The sequence below is a fragment of the Eleutherodactylus coqui genome, chromosome 4 (genome assembly GCF_035609145.1).
Source record: "Eleutherodactylus coqui strain aEleCoq1 chromosome 4, aEleCoq1.hap1, whole genome shotgun sequence".
In the NCBI taxonomy this organism is placed as follows: domain Eukaryota; kingdom Metazoa; phylum Chordata; class Amphibia; order Anura; family Eleutherodactylidae; genus Eleutherodactylus; species Eleutherodactylus coqui.
The window spans coordinates 273,765,717-273,791,518 of NC_089840.1; the positions used below are offsets into that span (position 1 = coordinate 273,765,717).

At 47.5% G+C, this 25,802-nt stretch overlaps 2 protein-coding genes across 3 annotated transcripts in view; both read right to left on the reverse strand.

Annotated features, from left to right (window-relative positions):
- LOC136624417 (oocyte zinc finger protein XlCOF8.4-like) overlaps positions 1-554 on the reverse strand; it is a 56,349-nt gene extending 55,795 nt beyond the window's left edge. For both annotated transcript variants that reach the window (XM_066598393.1, XM_066598392.1), the window contains exon 1: positions 491-554. The gene's annotated coding sequence lies outside the window, so the exon portion shown is untranslated. The remainder of the gene's footprint in view (positions 1-490) is intronic.
- Positions 1-25,802, reverse strand: part of LOC136626705 (zinc finger protein 585A-like) — a 40,205-nt gene that overhangs the window by 6,719 nt on the left and 7,684 nt on the right. Inside the window, exon 7 of the mRNA XM_066601718.1 lies at positions 17,070-18,158. Coding sequence (XP_066457815.1) covers positions 17,070-18,158 — 1,089 coding nt within the window. The remainder of the gene's footprint in view (positions 1-17,069; positions 18,159-25,802) is intronic.

Consider the following 25,802-nt stretch of genomic DNA (forward strand, 5'->3'; position numbering starts at 1 on the left):
AGCCCACAACCAGGAAGTGATGTGGGACGAACGAGGACTGCGGGACGCCCGGCGGAGCTCCGGAGAGCAGCGAGAGGACCCAGACCACGCCTGCTGGGTAATGTATTGCTTTTTTTCAGGCAGTTCAGCAGGGGCTTATTATAGGGAAGGGGCTTAACCGTATCGCTGTCACCCTAGTGGACATCATGAAGACCCGTCACAATAAAGGATTGGTCCATTCTAATCTCCCACCAGATGACCTGAGGGGCTTCACAAGGCACAAACATGTGATGGACTCACAAACTAATATTACTGACAGCGAGAGGAAGAATCCGGGAGAACAGCAGCTTGTAGTATGGGGAGCGGCGAGGAGAGAAAACACAGGAGGCGATTATACCAGGAAGCAGAAGAGCGAAAGAACAAAATACTGGTCTTACAATGAATGCCCAAAACTGGAAGGTGCTGAAGGGGTTAATGATCCCTGCGCCCCAGTGCTGGAGACCCCACATACCTCCACCTGCAGCCGGACAGGAGCCGTGGGGTTGTTCTGTGCTTTCAGGACCTGTGATGATGTCACCATCATGTGATCAGTGTGTGGGAGGAGACAAGGGGTCACATGACCAGGTCTCTCCGTTCAGTGGATGCAGGACTCTGCTGTGTGAGGATGTATTCAGAGAGTGGATGGAGCAGAGCCGAGCGTGTGTGAGACGGAGGAACCGAGCCGAGCGTGTGCAAGACAGAGGAGCGGAGCCGAGCGTGTGCAAGACAGAGGAGCGGAGCCGAGCGTGTGCAAGACAGAGGAGCGGAGCCGAGTGTGTGCGAGACGGAGGAGCGGAGCCGAGCGTGTGTGAGAGGGAGGAGCAGGGCTGAGAGTGTGTGAGACGGAGGAGCGGAGATGAGTGTGTGTTGGTGTGAGACAGAATGAGTCTCCAATCATTAGTAAGATTGAGTGGAGACGAATGCATGTGAGACATAGTAACCTAGTATGTTAGGCTGAATGAAGACAATGTCCATCCAGGTCAGCCTGCTTCAACCCCCCTTGTTGGTCCAGAGGAAGGCAAAAAAAAAAATAAAACGAGCCAATTAGCTCATTTGGAGGAAAAAAAATCCTTCCTGACTCCATAATGGCAGCCAGAGTAATCTCTGGATCAACATTTGAGATCATCAGCTCCACTGGTCACCTAATGTCTATATCCTGTAATATTATAGCGCTATAGAAAGACATCTAGTCCCCTCTTAAACTCCTCTATGGATTTTGCCATCACCACTTCCTCCGGTAGAGAGTTCCACAGTCTAACTGCTCTTACAGTAAACAACCCCCTTCTGTGTTGGTGATGAAACCTGCTTTCTTCTAGACATAGCGGATGCCCTCTTGTTACCGCCGCAGTCCTGGGTAGAAACAGATCATGGGAGAGATCCTTGTATCGTCCCCTAATGTCTTTATACATAGTTATTTGGTCGCCTCTTAACCTTCTTTTTTCCAGGGTGAATAATCCCAATTTTGATGCCTCTCCGGGTATTCCAGTCCCTTCATTCCATGTATTATTTTAGTTGCCCTTCTTTGAACCCCCTCCAGCACTGTAACATCCTTCCTGAGCACCGGTGTCCAGAACTGCACACAGTATTCCATGTGAGGCCTGACTAGTGCCTTATATAGTGGAAGGATAATGTTCTCGCCCCTCACCCCTATACATCTTTTAATGCACCCCAAGACTTTATTAGCTTTTGCAGCAGCTGACTGGCATTGATTGCTCCAGTTAAATCTACAATCCACTAGTACCCCCAGGTCTTTTTCCATATCACTTTTCCCTAGCAGTACCCCATTTAGTGTATATTGGTGACATCCGTTTCTCCTGCCCATGTGCACAACCTTACATTTATCAATGTTAAACTTATCTTGCCATTTTTCTGCCCAAGCCCCCAGCTTATCCAGGTCCGTTTGTAGCCGCACATTGTCCTCCTTTGCCTTAATTATCTTGTATAATTTTGTATAATCTGCAAATATTGATATTTTACTGTGCAGTCCCTCTATCAGGTCATAGATAAATATATTAAACAGAATGGGGCCCAATACTGAACCTTGTGGCCCTCCACTAGCAACAGTGGCCCAGTCAGAGTATGAACCATTTATTCCCACCCTCTGCTTTCTATCTCTGAGCCAGTTCTTTACCCATATACACACGTTTTCACCCAGTCCGAGCTGTCTCATTTTATATATTAACCCATTATGCGGCACAGTGTCAAATGCTTTAGAGAAATCAAGATTTATGAGATCAATAGACTCTCCCAGGTCCAGCCTAGAATTACTTCATCGTAGAGGCTGATCAGATTGATCTGACATGATCGACCCCTCATGAACCCGTGCTTATGAGGGGTTTACCGCTTTTTTCCGTGCCGCGCTGTATGGTAACATTACCCCCCCCTCTGACGGGGGACCTCCGGGCCCCCGGAAACTCGACCAGGCTTATCCAGGCAACGGCTGTGAAAACGCTGTACCGACCCGAGAATGTGACCCTCCTGAGCGGACACCATGGACTGATCCTCAGGTCCATGACTTCGGTAGTCTGTGGCTGCCCCATTTCCTTAAGGTATTCTAGGATGGTGTCTCTCAGAAATCTCTGGAATATTTTTCCAATTTCTGAAGTGGGACCCCTTTTGTATAGTGCAACCACATTGGCAATGCGGCAATCCAATGGTACAACCCCGGTCTATATAGTGTCTATAAATATAAGAAATAGTGGTCTAGCTATCTCATCACTTAGTTCCCTTAGAACCCTTAGGTGTATTCCATCTGAGTCCGACAATTTATCAATTGTAATCCTCTTTAACTGGCTCTGTGTTACGGCACTCTGCCCCCCGAGCGCCAAGTGGGGTGCCCTGATCTTCCCGCACCCCACTGTCCCTGCCTACTTGCCTCGGCCCTGGCTAACCCCAGGCGGACAACTGGACGGCGGTCCCTGCCCTGGCTAGGGACCTGGCGGCTGACAAGAAGAAAACTACCTAATGGGGGGAACAGAGTGCCGACAGAGGAGGCAGATGAATCAGACCAACAAAACTTACAAGGCTGGAGATGGAACTTCACAGGCAAACTGGCAGGGTGCTGGATAGCAACTAGTGCTGACTGGGCCAGACTAGATTAGAGGCAAACAGAACCAACAAAAACAGACAGAGTAATAGGGAACCAGAGGGAGCTGACCGGCAACTAGGGACTGGCTGAGGAGACCCGCAGACAGACTGGCTAGGTGCATGCAGAACCAATAACTGGCAGTGAGCTCAGTTCACTGCCAGTCTTTTAACCACAAGGTTCCGCCCAGGGGCGGAGCGTGGGAGGAGGCAACTCCACCCACTGTTGTATAAGAAGCACAGAGGAGTGCGGGCGGCACCCTACGGGCGGGCACGCCCACGCCGCCGCCCACTGGCCAACCCAAGCTGCTGGGATGACCTCGACACAGGGCTCCAGGCTGCTGGAGCCGACGCCGGAGCGACGCGCGCCGACCGCGGGACCCTAGCCGCGCTGTATGGTAACATTACCCCCCCTCTGACGGGGGACCTCCGGGCCCCCGGAAACTCGACCAGGCTTATCCAGGCAACGGCTGTGAAAACGCTGTACCGACCCGAGAATGTGACCCTCCTGAGCGGACACCATGGACTGATCCTCAGGTCCATGACTTTGGTAGTCTGTGGCTGCCCCATTACCTTCAGGGCCAACCGTTGACATATCGTCATGTTTCAGGTCGTCTTCCGAGTCAATGTCCAACCATTCACCACTGTCTTTTGACCCATTCTCGCTACCAATGACGCTGCCTTCAAAATCTGAGGCATCTCTAACTTTAAAATCACTGTCATCTGAGCTATCATACTCCAAAAAACTCTTCCGGGCCCCCAAATATTGTAAGGTTCCTGGACCCCGGCAAGAATCCAGGACCTCCTGGGCCTTGTGTTCCACTTCATCACAGACCAGGGTGGGCGGCGGGGGACCGGAGGTGGGCATCACTGAAGAGACAAGAGGTTTCGACAAAGACTTATGGAACCCCGTGCGACCCCTCCTTTTGCGATTTCCAGAGGGCCGGTACCCCTTCTGTCCCACCCTGTACGGCTCAAATACCGACAGACTCTCCTCACACGCAACTGCATACGAGACCCCACCCCTTTCTTCCGTCCCCCCTGCAGCGCACCGGCGGCGACATCAGCAGCAGGACGGGCGGACGGGGTGTGAGGGTAAGTGATACCTCGGGGACTGAGTGCGGTATCGACTGAGCAGGGAGGAAGGGGAGCGCGATGGCTATGGCAGGACGGCCCCCACTGGGTTAGCTCCCCAGTGGCCCAATCGAATTGGGGGTTGTGCAACGCCAGCCACGGCATCCCTAGTACCATGTCTACCGACATTTTCTCCATCACCAGGAATGATAGACCTTCCGAATGGCGACCCCCCACCGTGAGTTGTAACACTGGGGTCCTCCATTGTACCAAGCCCGAAGCAAGAGGAGTAGCATCAATGCTAGCAAAACGAATTGGCGTCTTCAGCGCCACAAATTCAGCCCTCAGGGGCTCAACGAGACGCATGCTTATCAGGTTAGCAGCTGCTCCGGAATCAATAAACGCCTGCCCTAGGCGGGAGAAGTTCCGGAATCTAACCTGGCAGGGTATCAGAAGTCTAGGACGTACCTGAGGTCCTAGGCGACCCTCCCTGCAATCGCCTAGGACTGGAAGTCTTTCTGCCGATTCAGACTGTGAACGCTGAGGCCTCCAGGGGCAAGTTATCACCCGATGTCCAGCTTTCCCGCAGTAGAGACAGAGATGATGTAATAACCGAATCCGGCGTCGCTCCTCGGGGTCCAGCGGGTCCAGTTCCATAGGTTCGGGAACAGAGACTGGTACGGACGGGGAGGGAACAGGACAAATGACCTCCCTGACTCTATGGGTCGGTCTATCTTGCTTCCCAGCCCTGAGCCTCCTATCTGCCTTCACTGCTAATTCCATAGCCTCCTTTAAGGACCCGGGAACGGGATGGGAGATCAACAGTTCTTTGACCGCGTCCGAGAGACCTTGCATAAAAACGTCTTTCAGGGCGCTATCGTTCCATGCAGTATCGCCCGCATAGCGTCTGAAATTGGAGCAATAATCCTCCACACAAAGCGACCCCTGGTGCAGCGCCAGCAACCGCGAAACCGCCAACCCCACTCGGTCCGGTTCATCGAAGATACCCCCGAGTTCCTGAAAAAAGGAGTCCACCGACTGCAGGGAGGGGGAACCCTCGGGAATGGAAAAGGCCCAGGTCTGGGCAGAGCCCCGCAGCAGGGACATTATAAGCCCGACCCTCTGGACCTCCGAGCCGGAAGAATGGGGACGCATCCGAAAAAACAGGCGACACGCCTGTTGAAAAACAAAAAACTTGTTCCTCTCCCCAGAGAACACCTCAGGAAGCGGGCACTTGGGTTCGGGACAGGTAAAGGCGTTCTGCCCCTGCGACAACGCCCACTGCTCCTGGGCCACCATGCGAGCTGACAAATCCCGGATCACCGGCACCAGGTCTTGCAGCTGGTTTGCAAGGGCGCTGATCGCCGCCATGAAAAGAAAAACAATATTTTAAGGGCCAGTTATTATGTTACGGCACTCTGCCCCCCGAGCGCCAAGTGGGGTGCCCTGATCTTCCCGCACCCCACTGTCCCTGCCTACTTGCCTCGGCCCTGGCTAACCCCAGGCGGACAACTGGACGGCGGTCCCTGCCCTGGCTAGGGACCTGGCGGCTGACAAGAAGAAAACTACCTAATGGGGGGAACAGAGTGCCGACAGAGGAGGCAGATGAATCAGACCAACAAAACTTACAAGGCTGGAGATGGAACTTCACAGGCAAACTGGCAGGGTGCTGGATAGCAACTAGTGCTGACTGGGCCAGACTAGATTAGAGGCAAACAGAACCAACAAAAACAGACAGAGTAATAGGGAACCAGAGGGAGCTGACCGGCAACTAGGGACTGGCTGAGGAGACCCGCAGACAGACTGGCTAGGTGCATGCAGAACCAATAACTGGCAGTGAGCTCAGTTCACTGCCAGTCTTTTAACCACAAGGTTCCGCCCAGGGGCGGAGCGTGGGAGGAGGCAACTCCACCCACTGTTGTATAAGAAGCACAGAGGAGTGCGGGCGGCACCCTACGGGCGGGCACGCCCACGCCGCCGCCCACTGGCCAACCCAAGCTGCTGGGATGACCTCGACACAGGGCTCCAGGCTGCTGGAGCCGACGCCGGAGCGACGCGCGCCGACCGCGGGACCCCGTGCCGCGCTGTATGGTAACACTCTGCACTTCCTCCTGTGTTAGGCATGCAATATTTGGCGGGTGGTTCGTTTATTCCCCCCGCATCTTATGAGTGTCATGGAATATAAAGTGTTAAGTTTCAGAATGCAATAAGTGTATGTTTCTTACCTTGTATTGGACTATTGACCCTTAAATAGAAGACTAAAACCTATGCTTTGTAGTGCCGTGAACTAGGATTTTAAGATAAGAAGTCAACAGACAAATTAAATAAGGCTGAGCTATGTTAACAGAGAAGACACACAGCGATAGCAGAACTATTGTCTAATGCAACAGCAATATCCTGACTTAAATAATTTCTATGTCTGAGACGGGCCTTAAGAACTTTGAGACTATTTGGTAGATGTCAATAAGTCTTGTGATCAATAAGTATTTTCACCTTTGTAACAGTAAACTACGTAACACTAATCTTTGTACCATGCAACATTTCGATACGCCCTTGTCTTTCTGTATAATGGTTGGCAATGTTCATAATAAAGTAGAATATCCTTGAGATTCTCACTGGAGAAATGTCTTGACATAACATGGAGTGATTTCATGCTATTGATAGATAATTTTTAGCAAATCTCCTTATCATGGGCTTCCATATCTACCAATTTGGCACCTGGCAACGAGGTCATCAGATCAGTACCAGTGTGGCCCGTAACAGGGACCGAGAGTGACCGGAACCTGTGACCTGACTTACTGTCGAACGGACAGAATGCACAGACCCATAATCAGGACAAAGCCGGCTGGTAAGAAACTGTTATTCTTATCCCTCATTGTGTCTCTGTGATTCTGTCTGGTCAAAGTTGGGTAAGTATGTTCATTTATATTGAGTGGTTCATTTAAGGTCTAAACTCGGTCTATTTTATATGACAAAGAACCCTGTCAAATAAGCTGTCTCGTTGTCTGGGTTTGAATGAATGTGTAACTCAGTGTGTTTAAAGGCCAAAATAATATCAATAGGTTGAATAATTGTCCTAGTGTGGCTATTCTATGATCTAAGTTCCCTAATTTACTGGTAACGTGTTCCGGTCTCTGACGAGGGACAGATGGTTTAGGTGGGTCCTGCAATGTGAAGCCTGAGTTTTTAGAGTCACGCAGCGGGAACACCTGTGTATATGGTTTAAGTGGGTCCTGCACTGTGAAGTCTGAGTTTTTAGAGTCACGCAGCGGGAACACTTGTACTGTATGTTGTCTGTAGGAAAAGTGTCTGATTTGTGACAAGTATCTCTTGCCATAGTCAACATGATATCCTCAGACGGGGTTACCCTCTCCTCAAATAAGGAGGAAAAAGGTTATTAAAAACCCATATAGATTACCAGTGAAACATGGGTAACGGATGGTCTAAGAAAGCCACCTCGGATGAGTCAGAATAGACAATGGCCAAAAACATAGTAAGGAATATGGAAGGTAAAGAGATAGCTAAAGAATGTAAGACTTTGATGTCTATCATGAAACAAGACACCAGACATGGGACCCTTAGTCCCCGTCTGTGGTCAAATGCAATGATAGAATATAAAGGTAGTTTTAAGGATGCTAAACTCCTGGAGGCAGCTTAAGGTTGGGACAGATGTGCCTGCCTGGTTGCTAAAGGGCGGATAGAAGAAAGAATTGAAAATGATGGTGTCAGTAAGTACAAAATGAGAAATAATATTAACAATGCCAAATCCTGAGAAACAACCCATAGGGTTCTATAGAGCTTGTCTAGAGTTAGCAGGAGTTTATGACTGCTGTTATAAAGACATAGAAGAAGTGGCCAGACATAAGGCTGATCCCTTCTTCTTCTCCTTGATGATGGAGAAATTTAATCCACCACCTGATCCTAAGGTGTTAGGTTTCGGGGCTATTTTCCTTCGTCATCTGAAAGACTGGGCTTCAAAGTGTATGGCAGAGTTAGGAATTACCTTACATGATGTTAGGCAGCAGAACATATTTTGTCTAGGATTCTGGTAGCGTGGAGGGACTTGGGATACAGTCCTAATGTCCCTGCACATGCCCAACTTCTTACACAAGCCTTTGTGGGAGGTCTCATTAAGACCCTGAAGGACAAATTAGAAGCCGCCCGTCCTGAGTGGCATACTCTAGAGGCTCAGGCTCTTCTTTAAGTTGTCAGCAGTTTGGAACTAGGCTCCTGTACCACGGTACTTGTAAACCTATCACTTGCTTTAACTGTGGCAAACAGGGCCACATGCGTAGACAATGTAGGGCATCTCCTAAGGCTCAGAATGGACAGTCCAAATCCAGACCGCCCTCCCCTGATCATTAGGAAACAGGCAATCCGGTGTCTGTACTCATTGATGACGTCTGCCCTTTGCAAGTTAGCAAATCCAGAAGGGGCCCAGTCCTGTTGTCTCTGACTGTAGGTTTAGAAGGTCCTCTCCCCTTTCTGGTAGACACTGGAGCAGCCACTAGTGTAATACACAGCAGACGTGTCAAAGAGAGTGACGTTAGTAAACAAAGCCTTTTATGTGTAGGAGTAGATGGAACACCAAAAGATACTACTTTGTCTAAGCCAATGGAAGTGAAGTTCATAACCAATTATTCTCTGACTACTCGATTGCTGGTTAGGGAAACCACCCCTCTCAACCTATTAGGAGCGGATTTGCTGCAGAAAATCCACACCTTTTAGAGTTCAGGGAGGATGGGTAGGTTAAAATCATGGGTCAGTTAGCAGAGAAAGAAATCTGTATGCTAGCTGCATTTTGTCAGTCTTCAGAAACCCCTATAGCCGTATGCACACCTTTGTTGTCAGAGGAGGAGCTGGAACAATGCTTAAAAGTTCTAACCCCACCTTTGGAGTGAGGGAACAGTGGATATAGGCAGACTAGCAGTACGTCCAGTTCAGGTTAGGTTGAAACCAAGAGTCCCATTGCCATGTATTTCTCTATCCCTCTGTATAAAAGACGGTAGGGATTTGTTTGCTTTCACACATAGGCAAACAATACACCTGGGTTGTGACTCTGCAGGGAGCTCAGATATAACCCTCCCTGTTCTCACAGCTCATGGGTCAAGTGTTGGAAGGCCGGGAACCTGAATCATAGCCTGTTGTTTTGTTATGATACATTGATGATTTTTGCTCTGTGCTCCAGACAAAGCTACATGCGTAGAAGCTTCAATCTCACTTCAATTCCTTATAAAGAACGGATGTAAGGCGGATGTAAGGCGTCAAAGAAGATGCTCCAGTTTTGTTGTTCATCTGTGACTTTTCCTGGACATTGTCTCATGGCAGGAGCTCGTCATCTCACCCAGCACCGTAAATCTGCCGTTATGGACATTAAGGTACCCGCTTCTGTCTCTAAATTACATACCTTTCTAGGACTTGTTTCTTATTGTAGACCATGGACTGTGAATGCTTCACAGCTGATGTAGCCGTTGTATGACTGTCTCAAGAAAGAACCTTTCCAACTTATAGAAGTAGCCATCTTGGTAGCCCCAGCCCTGGGCTTACCCAACTAGGACAAACCCTTCAGGTTCTACAGCACTGAGAAAATGGACACACAGCAGTAGTCCTCACACAGCAGCATGGAAGGCATCAACGACCCGTAGCCTACTACTCCAGCAGGTTAGACCCCCGTCGTCCGACGATCACCTTCCTGTCTACGAGTAGTAGCGGCAGTCTCCAGGATTAGCACCGCATGATATCTCTGCCATTCTAACACAGGTTCAGCCCAAGTACTTGTCTGCAGCCCGTTGCCTGAGACTCCAATGTGCCCTCCTGATGCCTGCCAACGTTACTATCACCCGCTGTCAGACTTTGAATCCTGCTACTCTTTTACCGGAACAGGATGACACTGAGCAAGCGACTCAAGAAGAACTTCGCAACTGCGCCCAGCTCATGCAGATGGAAACTTCTGGGTTTGATTCCATCAAGGACACTCCACTACTTAGTCCCGATTTAACCTTGTTCGTTGATGGCTCCAGGTATGCTGTAGATGGACAATTTCACACTGAATATGCGGTCACCACACAGACCCCTGTCCTTCATCAACAGACATTACTTGCACACGTCTCAGCCCAACAGGCTGAACTGCAGGCCCTTACACACGCCTGTATGCTGGCACAAGACAGAAAACATTTACACGGACTCTAGATATGCCTTGGCAGACCAAGCAACCAAAGAAGCAGCCCTGCTACCCTTCACACCGGCAGTTCTGGCCCCCTGCCAAGAAGAAGAGGACATGTCACCGTTGCTAAATGTCTCACAACATCTTTTTTTGTCTTTTCAGAAACAAGCATCTTCCCATGAAGTCTCGGGTTGGTAAGCAAAAGGAGCCACTTCAGATTCCAGTGGCATGTGAACACTTCACGGGAAGCCTTGTCTTCCAAGAGCCTTGTTTCCAGTGCTAGCCTCCATAACACATGACCTCATGCATGCCTCTAAAATTGCAATGTGTGATCCTGTTACCAGGTATTGGTATGCGTCCGGTTTGTCGGTATTTGCTGTCTCTTATACTCAGGGATGTATGACTTGTGCACTGTCCAACTCAGGTAGGACTGTGAAAACCCCTTCTAAACACATTCCTAGGCCCTTGTACCCCTTCCAGAGGTTGCAGATTGACTACATACAACTTCCTCAAATCTGGACCGTTTCAATACGTCCTTGTATGTATTGCTCTCTTTTCTGGCTGGAAACTTACCCTGTTTCTGCGTCTAATGCCAAAAATACAGCCAAAAAGCTTCTTTCTGAAGTGGTCTGTAGGTTTGGTGTCCCAGAAACTATTGAGTGACCATGGTACTCACTTTACTGAGATGGCAGGGATCTTAGGCAAAGAACAGGCATTCTACACACCCTACCATCCTCAAAGCAGTGGGGGAGTAGAGAGGCTAAATGGGACTATAAAAAAAAAAAGAAACATACGCCCACCAAACAGACAGGTCTCAGTCCTTATGAGATTCTGTTTGGTTCAGCCCCTTGTCTAGGCCTATACTTTCCTCAGCTATTATAGGTTCAATTTGAACATATGTTACCTCCATTGCAGGATGTCTGGTAGATTTGTGGTAATGGTAGGATGCGTGCAACCCTGCCCAAATTTTGGAAAGGTAAGTGCACACCTACAAAGGTACTCCTCCCCTTTCAGCTGTTCGCAGCTGGGTGGACAGGACAGACAATCACACCCCCACCAGGACATAAAGAATCTCTGCGTGGACTGCCATGTAATCTCCCTGGCGGTTCTTTTGATGCAGGTATTTATATTGATGAAATAGGGGTACCCAGGGGAGGCCCAAATGAGTTTAAAGCCAGAAACCAGATTACAGGAGGAATCTAATCTGTCTTTTGTCCTTGGTGCACAATTAATAAAAATATTGATTGGATTAATTATATAAATTATAATCAACAGAGATTTGTAAACTACACCAGAGATGTCATACAAGGATTAGTGGAACAACTAGGGCCAACATCCTCTATGGCCTTCCAGAACCGTCTTGCTTTGGACATGTTCCTAGCAGAGAAAGGAGGAGTCTGCAAGATGTCTCTATCTACACAGCCCCTATTGGACAAGCCATCAGGAGATTTGGCATCCAATATCACCTGTATGCTGATGACACCCAGCTATACACCTCTTCCCGTGACATCTCTGCACCTTTACTCCAAAATATCACCAACTGTCTGTCTGCTGTCTCTAACACTATGTCCTCTCTCTACCTAAAACTAAACCTCTCTAAAACTGACTTACTGGTATTTCCACCCTCCACTAACCGCCCTCATCCTGATATCTCCATCTCAGTGTGTGGCGCCACCATAACTCCTAGACAACATGCCGGTGCCTTGGGGTCATATTTGATTCTGATCTCTCTTTTACCCCCTATTTTTATCCCCGAGAAGAACTGTCTGACTAATACATAAAACTTAACGTTTAATATTTATTTTCTAAAAAAATGTGGACAAACACATACAAAAAGTATTTAAAATGATAATCACACCACCCTCAAGTACTGGGGATGGCTCTTTATTCAGAGCCTAAAGAACTCCACAACCCCCTTAAAGGCAAGGTGCATATGTATACGCCACCTAATGCCCAGATTCATACGTTCAGAGTAGTGGGTATGAACACTGTCCCATCTACAAGAAGTGGGTACTAGAGTGATTATTCCACTCTTGGACTCACAACGTATAGTCACAATATATAGGGGAAAAGGACTGTCCAATATCTCCCTTTAACGGGGTGGTTTATATCGGGTTTCACTGTTATAGGGTAAAGCAAGAGTAGCTGTCACCTCCAATAATCACAGTGGATAGGGAAAGACAACATATGGTCTTTACTCCGCCAACCCTACATATCCGCATCAATGTGGCATTATGCGGTCTGATACTGCCGCATTAGGTGCACACATTCAAGTATATTGGTAGCTCTGTCTTTCTGATCATTTAATAGATCAGACTTACTGAAGATCAGCCAAATCGATCTCAATCACTCTCAATCATCAATCTCAATCATCAATCTCAATCAACGCGTTTCCGCAACAGGTAAGTATACCTATTGCTTCATCAGGATTGAACTAGGTACTATAAGGCTGAGGTTTTAGTAGTTATCCTCTATGCCTTTAAGTACTTTGTGACCTAACTGTTTAAAGTAGATGAGACTTATTTAAGTCAATGTAATATCCTAGGCCCAATATTCCACTTAGTTTAATAGTGGCGATTAAGGGCTAGTTAGAGATGAATGCAGCAGCCCATATGATTAGGGCACAGTTTGTAGCACTAGCTCCTGCCCGCTCGGAAAAAAAGGTTCGGCTCCCGTCGGCGGGCGGGGAGCGGCGGGGAAGAGCGGGGAGGAACAGAGGGGAGATCTCTCTCTCGCTCTCTACCCCCAGCTCCCCCCTGCTCACTGCCGAAACTCACCTCTCACCTGCGCCGGTAGCCGAACCTTTTTTTCCGAGCGGTCAGGTACTCGCTAAGAACAATGCTCGATCGAGTAATTGTCCTTAGCGAGTATGCTCGCTCATCTCTAGTCTTGACATAACATGGAGTGATTTCATGCTATTGATAGATAATTGCTAGCAAATCTCCTCATCACGGGCTTCCATATCTACCACTTTGGCACCTGGCAATGAGGTCATCAGATCGGTACCGGTGTGGTCCGATAACATGAGACATTTATTTTTCGTTCGTTAATACACGTGAAAATAAAGTATTTAATAGATTTGCCTCCCCCCATCGTCTTCTATGGTTTTTCCTGCATTATTTATTAAAGGGCCAGTGCGTTCAGTGCAAATCCTTTTCCGTTTATATAATTGTTTAGAATAGTTTAGGGTTATTTTTGCTCTCTTTGGCGATCACTGCCCAAGCACACTTATCATCAAGCCATGTTTCCGTTATTCTTACTATATCCTAATTTTCATCAGTCATTCTCGTTGCAAGCTCACCCACTTTACCGATCAGATTTCTTGCATACAATTTATACAGTTGTTGTTTTTATTAATTGTGCTACTAATGGTACTATTGGCTGCTCTGTCATTTCTAACTGTAGTAACCCCACCCCCTGCTCGACCCTCATTCCCATTACTTGGACCCAGGTCACTATCTTCACTGTCTCCCCCATTTCTCTTTTTTCCCTCCCCCCAGTCCCAAGTTTAAACTCTCCTCCAGCCTTCTAGCCATCTTCTCCCTCAGCATAGCTGCACCCTCCCCATTAAGATGCAGCCTGTCCCTACGGTAGAGCCTTGAGTCAACAGAAAAGTCAGCCCAGTTCTCCAGGAACCCAAACCCGTCCTTCTTACACCAACTCCGGAGCCACTTGTTTATCTCCCTAAGATCCTGCTGCCTTTCAAGTGTAGTTTTCCGAAAAAACAATCTTGGAGGTTCTCCTGCTAAGCTTGGATCGTAGGTCCCTGAAATCGTTTTTGAGGGCCCTCCATTGACCTCTAATTTGTTCATTAGTGCCAATGTGCACCATGACTGCTGGATCCTAACCAGCCCCTTTCACTAATCTGTCAATTCGATCCACGATTTGTTGAACTCGAGCGCCAGGAAGACAACACAGCGATCGACGATACTGGTCTTTGTGGCAGATTGCCCTATCCCCCTTATAATTGAGTCCCCCACCACTAGGACCTGTCTAGCCTGCCCTGCACTCCCCGTCCCCTTCTCACTGGAGCAGTCATCTCCCTGGTGTTCAGAGCAGCAGTGCTGGCTCTGTAATGGCATCCTCCTCATTTGCCAACTTTGCAAACTTGTTCAGGACTAGCCTCCCTGGTTCTTTTACGCTTACCCCTTCTTACTGTCACTCAGCTAGCGGGCCTGCTTCCCCTGCTCTTCCGAACTACTATTCTCCCCAGCCTCTACCCGAGTGAGTGCCCGCTCCGTCAGCAGCAAACTCCTTCCCATGTTGTCAATGGATCTCAGTTTTGCTAGTTTCACATTTAGATCCAAGTTTTGGGCTTCCAAATGTGCGATAAGGACACATCTTACATAACAGTATGCACCCTCGATCGGCTGATCAAGGACCGCATACATTGCACAAGTAGCACACTGGATGGCATTGTCAGGTATGGAACTCATCCTTATCGGGATCTACGTTTTACTTCTGGAAGTAGTGAAAATAGACTGAATCACACTCCAAATGCACCTCCACCTTTTTTGCAATCGCTCACACGTTTTTGTTTTTTTTTAAACGTTCACACATTTACTGCTTGGTTTCACTCAGTCACTTAATTCTGTGTCACTTACACCTAACCACCAGGCACTTACTGACAGGCACTTACTGACAGGCACTTAAACATAGACATTCACAGGCACTTACCCACAGACCCTTACCGACTTGCACTTACCAACAGGCCCTAAAAAACAGACACACGCAGGCACATGTATTGTGATTTTACATTTTTTACATACATGTGACATCCTTTTTTTTTTTCGTGCGCAAAACCTACATGGTTATTATTCTGACGAGCTTGTTCATGTTTGCTCTGTGTAGTAGAATTACCCTCTCTTCCCTCGATACCCGGCACAGCGCTCCTCTGTGTTCTGTACATCTTCAGGGTAGGTGATCCGCACAGAAGCCCTCAATGGGTTTCTTGTTGATGGTGGAACAACAGTGCCCAGCTAATTCTTCTATAGGTTCACACCTGGTGCAGCATCTCCTGACTATCTCATCGTATGAGGAGCGAGGAGAATCTTCCAGAGAGAAGATTAGTTTTCTAATTATGGCCATTGTAGCAGCAAAGTGACTCTGGATTGGCTACATTTGAAAGAGCACTGGACCCTCTTTATCTGCTCCAGATTGTAACTGCGAAGTAGTGTGCTATGGTGTCTTATTGAAGGATGAACTCGATCAGTTTCTTCACATTTTTAAGACTTTTTAGGCTCGGTGGAGTTCCTACATCACAATGTCATTGATGAAAGAAGACGGGTGCTGAGCTTATGCTGCTACAATGGTCTTGTCCCAGAATTTGTACCTTCTGGACTGAATTAATCTTCTTTGTGATATGGTCGACCTTCACCACCAACCATACCGAGATATGACTGACTGCTCCTCCTGATGAGTAGTGGAAACATCAGACGTGTATATTGTCATACACATAACTACAGTGGTGAGATGGATGGAGGGGAGACTCTGTAGTCGGTCTCAGTGCTGTAAGATGTTGGATTTGATTATCTCCAATTAAATTATCTTTTTGAAAACCAGAGAGCGTCCCAACTAGTTCCACAAAGTCCAGGATCCTTGGTGTAGTTCTCTCCTAAGGCCGCCTGGACATGAACGGGTCGGATTCCACATGCAAAATCCTGCAATGGAATCTGGCCCTGACTGCAGCATGCGACGCTGCGTACCCGTCAGTCATCTTCATTTTCTGTACTGTGGATTGTCCGGACAACTTGCTGTCGGATACGTGCAGTACAGATTTTCCCATGCTGTCACTATTTGATGAAACAGTTTCCGTAACCTTTTCAACAATGTTAATTGGGCCACAGGTTAGACGGCTTCCGATCACTTGAATGGAAGTTGTCCGTGCAGACGCCACACGAAAATGGAGCATAGTGTGATTTTTTTCCCCTCCGCTTGAGGAAACAAGCGCAGAAACTAGGCAGGGCCTGGGAAATGTTAAATCTCCCTGATCCTGGCTACTAAAGGTAACCGAGAGCCTGCAGCAGAGACCGAGGTTCGCGATGAGCGGTCCCTGGTCATGTGATCACAGTTATCCAATGCATAATGGAGATCCCGTGTCTATTAAGAAAATTGGGGCTACAATGGGTATGTTTCTGAACACAGGACAAACAGAGGTATCCATTTTAAGGTGCAAATCCTAATTTTCATGTGCATTATAGAAAAAAATAACAAACTGTCTTTACAATAACTCATGAAAAATTACACATTTTTATTTGTTCTTCTCTACGTGTTTGACATGTTGCAGTTGAAAATGTAAGAAAAAACAAAAACTTTTTCTTCAAAATTTTCCCAATTTTGACATTTTTAATAAATATACACATTCAATTGGTTTGTTTTTACCGCCTAAATGAAGAACAATATGTGGCGAACTACTAGGATATGCAAAACCTTTATGGAGTTATTCTATGTTAGAGTGACACGTCAGATTTTCCAAAATTTGGCCTGGTCATTAAGGCGCAAACAGGCTTGGTCATTAAGGGGTTAACAGATAAGATTTGCGAGTGCAGCATTTGCCAAATTCAAAACATTAATATGTTTTTTTCCTATGTTTATTTTTTGATAGTCAACAGGATTTGAGTAAAATATTTCCAACAATCAAAATATGAAAATGGTTTCTGCCCTGAGTGACTTCTCTGATATCTAAGAAGCTTTAATTTAGTTGTAAACATTTCCCACATTCAGGTCATTTATAGCTTCTTCACTGTGTGCATTTTCTGATGTGCAGCAAGATTTGATTGATTGTTAAAACATTTCCCACATTCTGAACATGAACATGGCTTTTCCCCAGTGTGAATTCTCTGATGCACAGCAAGATATGATTTCAGCCTAAAACATTTCCCACATTCTGAACATGAAAATGGCTTCTCCACTGTGTGAATTTTCTGATGTGCAACAAGATTTCTTTTCAAGCTAAAACATTTCCCACATTCTGGACATAAATATGGTTTCTCCCCTGTGTGAAGTTTCTCATGTTGAATAAAAACACTTTGATGTGTGAAAGATTTCCCACATTCAGAACATGAATAAGGCTTTTCTCCTGTGTGAATTCTCTGATGTACAGCAAAATATGATTTCTGCTTAAAACATTTCCCACATTCCGAACATACATATGACTTCTCCTCTGTGTGACTTTGCCTATGTGCAAGAAGATCTAGTTTATAGTTAAAACGTTTCCCACATACCGAACATGAAAATATCATCTCTCTTGCGTGAATTTTCTTATGTTGAAAAAGACCAGAATGATATGTGAAAGATTTTCCACAATCAGAACATGAATACGGCTTCTCCCCTGTGTGAATTTTCTGATGTGACACTAGATTTGATTTTTTGTTAAAACATTTCCCACATTCAGAACATGAATAAGGCTTCTCCCCTGTGTGAATTCTCTGATGTGTAGCAAGATGTGATTTCTGCTTAAAACTTTTCCCACAATCAGAACATGAATATAATTTCTCTCCTGTATGGCTTTGCTGATGTGTAACAAGATCTGGTTTATAGTTAAAACATTTCCCACATTCAGAACATGAATATGGCCTCTCCTCTGTGTGTATTCTTTGATGTTCAACATCTGTTTTATAAATGTTATTTTGTTTAACATTCTGCAATGAATCAGAAGATGGAACCTGTATAGAAGGATCAGAGGACAGATCTCTGATGTAAAGGGCTGAGGGCATATTTGGGATAATAGCAGGCTCCTCATATGTATCTTGCATGATACCAGGATCTTCCACTTTACAAACTGTTACTAGATGTCCCTTGGAGCTCCTGGTTTTGTCATCTGTCAAGGATAAAAAAGATTTTAATATTTTGGAATATAACAGTACAATTATACTGATAGTTTATGACATAAAATGTTCATACTAATTATGAGGCTGGTATTAAAATTCAACCAATAAAAGTTTTTTCTGTTTACAGGAGCCACAAAGCTTACTTTTGTGTTTTTCATCTCTCCATTGAAACTGAGTATTTACATGCTGATTTCCTACTGTGCGGTGATGGTAATTTAATACATACAGCCGAAGCTCTCAGCTGTTGATCTTATCCTCGGCTCATACAGCTAGTAAGGTTACAGAGCACAGAAGCTTTTAGAAGAAGGTATCACACATTATCCAGGTTTCTTGGAAGAGTAGGAACACCTCCAGTTTTCATTCCATGGACAAAAGAACAAATAGTACAGGAATCACAGAGAAGCGCAACGTGTTTGGAGGCCTTATAAACAGATTTGGTACGATGTTAGCCAGTAGAGCAAAATGTCATTGGTCTCAGTGAGAGAAACCAAGTAATCGTGTAGATATGATACCTCTTAATGGCTAACATAAATGCATGCTGTTACAGCAAGCTTTTGGCTTCAGCCTGATGAGGGCTCGATAAGAACCACCCAAAAGCTTGCTGTAACATCATGTATTTTTGTTAGCCATTAAAAGGTATAATATGTACAAGATTACTTGGCTTCTTTCACTGAGAACAATCACACCCTCCTTTTTCAAGCATGGAACATACAGATATAAAGCCTCCATATGCTTCAATGTTGACTTTATAAATGAACCTAGAGGCTCGCTGTAAACCACTCAATCATCACTGGATGAATTGCTGATGTGCTGGACATTGGGGATATAAAGATATGCATCTTTGATTTCGATGGATGACAGAAACTTCCCCAGTTTCAGGGACACAATGATGGATCTTAATGAATCCACGCAGAAGTGTCGAACCTTAACATATTGATTTAATATCTCCATATCCAGAATGAGTCATAACCCTGCGAGGAAAGTGTGTGTATCGCATAAGGCAAAGCGTTGGCCTTTGAAGGAGATACTGGAATTCTATAACTGAATAAGCAATCTTGGGGTGGGCGGAAAACTCTTTGGCATAGCTCAAACAGATGACCTCTTGGACCCAGATGTCTGAGACATGAGTGAGCTAGGTCTCCCCGAATAGGGAAAGTCGCCCCTCCACTCTAGATGGAATGGTTGGGCATTGCCATATGCACACAGAAGATTTAGCAGAGGAAGACTTGAATTTTAGTTGTCGGAGACACCTGGGCAGACGCAGTTTGTAGGAGAGCCTTTGGTTTGGCCCTTGCAAGGATTTTTTGTTATCCAAGGTCCGGGGGCTGGAGCAGCAAAAAGAACAAAACTGAGGCCTCTTCTTCTGTGTAGAACCACACATGGCTGGCTTTGTTTTGTGAAAGAGGAGAACTCTTACCACCAGTAGCTTCAGAAATAATCTTGGCTAGTCACGTATGGGTAATGAAAATCAGTGCCACCTGATAAGGACCAAGGACAAGGAGTCCTCCAGCATCGCTTTGGGCTGTAGCCACATGAGACACTGCTTCGCTCCTCCCCCCTTTCCCAGCAGGAACACTGCAGCGCTTAACCAAGCTGTGAGGAGGCCTGCAAAGGAGGAGAAAATGGCATTGGTGTCCCGTTTTGAAGCTATCATACCACCCTGGGGTATGCCATGCCAAGGAGCCCTCGGTCACTGCTCAAGGCTCTCGGTTACCTTTAGTAGCCAGGAGATTTAAAATTTCCAAGGCCATCCCTAGTTTTTGCGCTGACACCACAATTTTGCCGATTGGCGCATGTGCCAAAGGTGGGGAAAGTTTTTGTTGCTTCGTGTCCACCTCTTAGTAGCAGTAGCTATACCCACGGTCTTCAGCTGTGCCTCCTAACGCAATGGTCGAGAAATATTTTTTTAGGATAATTTATGATAGAAAAATATAAAGTAAAAACAAACTGAAAAATTAGTATTGCTACAGCCATAAAGGTCTACGTAGGTATCCGGTAGAAAAAAAACAATACATAGTTGGATAATTGCATTTTTTTTGCTCATTCCAAATAAACCTTTTAGCAAGAGTGTCCCTTATGTATTCGGCCATAGTCTGAGTCTCAGGAAGAGACAGAGAATAAATTCTTCCTGAGGTGGAAGTAGTACCAGGCATGAGTTCAATAGGACAATCATACAAGCGGTATAGTGGAAGACATTCAGCCAGCTTTTTATCAAAAACATCCCTAAACCACTGATAAGCCTCATGTAAACCCTAAAGTTTCGGACGTGTGGATTGTGTATGGATGGGACGAATCGAACTGGGTGCAAACACCTAGTGTGGTATGCATTACCACCTCAACTTGTCACCTCGCCAGTAGTCAAGTTCAAAAATGGATTGGGATCACGGAGCCACGGCAGTCCTAAGAGTAAATCACTGGTGAGCCTAGGTGGAAGTGGTTCCCGGCTGGCATGGACAGTCATGCACTAAGTGACCGGAGGTTCCGCAATAAAGGCACAGCCCCGTGCCGAGTCTCCACTCATGTTCCCATTTAGACAGGCCAAGACAATCCACCTGCATGGATTCTGGCTCAACAGATGGCAGTAGCAGACCGCATTGGAGAAAACGGACGCTGGAACCGAGCAGTCGGGTAACTAGAGCTACTCTGCTGACCAGCCTCCCTAAATCTCTCCTGAAAATGCAAGTCGATTCTAGTAGTCAACAAAATCAGGGAGTCTGGGGGGCGTGGCCAGCGACCGACATGGAGAGTCGCATGTAAGGAGAGCTCCCCAGGGGGGACATCAAAATCCGCACAAAACCCTGCTCTTACCAGAACCTGAACACCCAAAAGAACACCAACGGGTCCCTAAACCCTAATGGACAAGCTGGACCGTAATTGAAGAAGATTATAACCTCCTGAAATACATAATTGGGCCGCAGACTGAGACGGGAGAGAAACGGCGCCAACACCCTGCCACCTTCCCGCGCTCAGTTTCCCGCCTAACCTGCCGACCCACCTTGCTGACTGCCTGGAGCTTTGCCGACCTGCTACCTCTCCTTAACCACCCAGTGAAAAGACCCTGCTGGCGCCCGTAGCTGACCCCATCACCCTACTTACATCGGGGCTCCCCCCTTGCTGTCTCCGGGGGTCCGCGTCTGACCGGGACCCAGGCGGAGGCGATCCCCCTCATCGAAGCCGCTGACCTCGTCCCTGGGAGGAGGGACGCTCCACTTCCTTCACCTCCGGAGCTGGACTGCCGTTGCGAGAGTGGGACGAGAGCGGCGATTCACCTGCTGACTCCGGCCGTCCTGCTGCCGCTTATCCGTAACTTCCTGCCGCCCGCTCCGCGCTGAGGGGCGCGCGGTCCCAGCTGAGCCCGCGGCGGGCCTGGGCGCTTCTTCTGCTCTGCCTGGAGGCCGCTGCCGAGCGCCCATCTCCCCTGCAGTGAGACGCGGAGTGCCTCTGTGTCGGCGCCGCTGCCGCGAAGACCCGGCAGTGGGCACGGCTCGCCGGTCCTGCCGCTCTACAGCCTCCGCTGTCATTCAGCTGCCGAGCGCCCATCTCCCCTGCAGTGAGACGCGGAGCGCCTCTGTGTCGGCGCCGCTGCCGCGAAGACCCGGCGGTGGGCACGGCTCGCCGGTCCTGCCGCTCTGCAGCCCCCGCTGTCATCCAGCTGCGGCACCCGGCGTTCCACGACGCGCGGACTGCAGAGCTGTGTGCCGACTCGACCTCGGCGCTGCAACCGGAGGACCTCTCTCCCTGCCTCCGACGCGGCTGACTCGACCACCTCCCGGCGGTTCACCTCCGGAGCGCCTTGCCACCACCGAGCCGCGACACCCGAGACCCCTCAAGACTCCGCATCTGAAATTGCCTCCTTCTCGGACCCGGCTCTGCGGAGCCGGCAACAAATTGTAAGTCACCCGTGGGGGACTGGGGGACAATCTCCGGGACTGTTAGCGCGGACCTCCCGCGATCACGCATCCTGGCCAAACGGTCCGCTACAAGGGCATTCTACACCCTGAGATAGCCAGGGGACTGACTACCCCAACATATAAGAGGGCAAGGACTGAGCTAGACTGACCTGATAAACAAAGGGCCTTACAGTGAACACCGTCATATCTCCAAACCCATACTACATCGACGGGGACTGGCTGTTGTGTCTGGCAGCCGACAGGCCACCACACTTTACTTGGGTGGTCCCTCTCCCCCTTTACCGCGGCCAGTCCAAGACCAAAAGATAATCCGGTGCCACCACAGTCCGAATTGCCGAACAATCGCCTCCCAACGGCCATCGTAACAAACACCAATATACGGACCTTTGATCCTTATCTGACAAGGAAAATATTGACACTGCCTACTTCACGACGCTAACCTTCATAACCCGCTACATTAACCCAACGAAATCTATCATGAGTACACGTGCAAAGAGCGGCACTGCCGCCGAAAAATTAAAAGAATTCTCCCGCATTGAAACCTCTGATCACACCCCGCGCGCAACGCGACCTGCCCAGATGAGAGAGTCTGAACACGAAATGGGGCAAACCCCAGAACCCACCATGCGTCAACTTTTAGATGCAATCAATACTTGCAAATCCTCTCTCACCAACAAAATAAAGGAGATAAAATCTGACGTCTCCTTGCTAAGGCAAGACTTGCAGAACATGCGTGGCAGAATGCAGGAAATGGAAGACCGCGTTTCCAATGCAGAGGACTCCCTACGCCCACTCACCACGGCGGTCAAGAAAGCGACAAGAGCAATAGAATTTTGTCAGTCCAAAACAGACAACTTAGAAAATCGCTCGCGCCGCAACAATTTACGCATAATAGGCTTACCCGAAAAATCAGAGGGCTCCCACCCGGAAGTATTCGCTGAGACTTGGTTAAAATCACTATTGGGAGACGACACCTTCTCTACCCATTTCACAGTAGAAAGAGCCCATCGAGTCCCTGCAAAACCGCCACAACCAGGAGCCCCCCCGCGCCCCTTCCTGGCAAGGATCCTAAATTGCAGGGACCGAGACGCCGCATTACGACAAGCCAGGCTAAAGGGCCCACTAAAGTACAATAACACAGCGATTTCTATATTTCCCGACTTCTCTGCTGAGCTACAAAAACAAAGAGCCACCTTCATAGAAGTGAAACGAAAATTCAAAGAAAGAAATATTCTTTACTCAATGGCATATCCAGCTCGCCTACGAATAGTAACCCAAGGAAAGGCGCTCTTTCTTCATTCTCCTACAGAAGCCCTGGAGTGGCTAGACATGCACCCCGAAACACCAAAGGACGACTGATCCTACTACAGCTATAGCAGAACTTTAAGCGTGGCTATGACTCATTCCTCAACACCCCTCGACTCATAGGCGGTGTGCAGGGTGACCGTGGCACCTTCAAGTTATTAACGGGACCCGGCGGTTAATCCCAACTTCTAAGAGTTCATCAAGAGACTCCCCCCCAACAGTACAACATCTGCTACTTCTAGCTAGATCGTAGCTAAAATGTTTTTTTTTGTTTCTTTCTTTCTCTTCCCTTTCCCTTTTCCTATTGTTTTCTGTTCTGTTGCTCTTTGGCATCTACGCCATAATTTAAGCGGGATGCCAGAGACTAATAGTTTAAATTGCTGTAATTTGTTCTCCATTAATGTTGTTTACAGGTATGCGCTGTCACTATCTCTCCCCCCATACCCATCAACCCCCTTCCCTCTCCCCCACTCCATGGACATAAGTACAATAGCTAAATCCCATACCCACATAGGCAGTAATGTCCCTAAAATGTCTTAGCTGGAATGTCCGGGGACTCGGTACAACCCTCAAGCGAAGGACAGTATTTTCATATATTAAACAAATAAACCCACATATTATTAGTTTGCAAGAGACCCACCTTATTAGGGACAAGGCAGACGCCCTTTCAAAGCCATGGATTCAGTGGACTGCCCACTCCTTCCATACCTCCTCCTCTAGAGGTGTCTCCGTGCTTATCCACAAGTCGCTGCGCTGGAACCCTATTACTACCCGCAGAGACCCCGAAGGAAGATTTATATTCATCTTCGGAGAAATAGACGCCAAACCCTATGTCATTCTATCCATCTACAACCCACCCCACAATAATCTCCATCTTCTGCAGTCTGCTATAACGTTTGCACACCAATACCCACTGGCAGGAGTGATCTGCTTAGGCGACTTTAACATGGTAATGGACCCCACTAAAGACAAATTTCATGTACCCCTCAGCGCCACTTCCACCTTAAACTCCCCTTTGAGACAGCTAATCGAAAGTGTGGGATGGGTCGATCTTTGGCGACTCCATCACCCCGAAACGCGGGAATATACCTGTCACTCACCGGGTTATAACGCACTGACAAGAATTGACTACATATTTAGCTCCATATAACTGGCAGTATATCTCTCAAACATAACACACTGCCCGAGAGGCATATCCGACCACAGCCCAATACTGCTAACCTTCAAATTTCCCCAACACAACATAAGGCCCACTTGGAAGCTTCACCCATTCTGGCTCAAGCTTATTGGGTCAGACGATCAAATGCCCTTCCACATCTCCCTATTCTTAGATGCTCATAATGACAACACCCACCCCGCTCTGAAGTGGGACACACTTAAGGCCTATATCAGAGGGTTCCTCAAGTCCGCCATCTCGCATATTAAGAAATCGACATCCCAGGCGGACAAAGAGATTGAAAATCAAACCCTAGAAGCCGAGAAAATATACATATCTGCCCCCACAGACGCTAATAAAATAGCTTGGCTCAGTCTATCCCGCCTTCACAGACACCAAATACATGCCAAAGCCAAACGCAAATTATTCTTTGCTAAGCAGCACTACTTCGAATTGGGAAACCAATCCAGCCAGTTACTCGCCAGTCTTATCAAACGCGAAAACTACGCTAATACGATCCTCAAGATTAAGAATCAATGCGGAATAGAGATGACTGATGCCCCATCCATCACAAACTGCTTCAAAGAATTCTACACCAATTTATATAACTCCTCCTCTCAAAACACGGTGGCGGACAATCTGGATTATCTAAATGACCTAAATTTCCTGACCCTCTCTGGGGAGCAGGTTGACCTCCTGGAAGGTCCCATCACTCTAGAGGAAATCCAACTAATAATTCAAGATATGGCCCTCAATAAATCACCAGGCCCCGATGGTCTCCCAATAGAGGCATATCGCAAATATTGCGAACAATTAGCCCCACAACTCCTTGAGACACTAAACCGAGCCCAGACAGATAAAACACTCCCACCCTCATTCTATAAAGCCTCCATAGTAGTAATCCTGAAACCCGGGAAGGACCCCACAGACTGCAGTTCTTATCGGCCAATCTCACTGGTAAACACAGATTACAAGATCCTAACCAAAATCCTGGCCACGAGACTGAATCAGGTGATCCTATCCATTATACACCCGGACCAGACGGGATTTATGCCAGGAAAATCCACGACCATAAATATCCGCAGAGTCCAAACAGCCATCCAACTAGGCAAGCAATATAATATGCCCTGGGCACTGGTTTCACTCGACATGGCAAAAGCTTTCGATTCCCTGGAATGGGCCTTTCTGGAGGCCTGTCTGGTCCGTTTTGGGTTCGGACCCAACTTTATACAATGGGTCAAAACCATATATAAGTCCCCAAG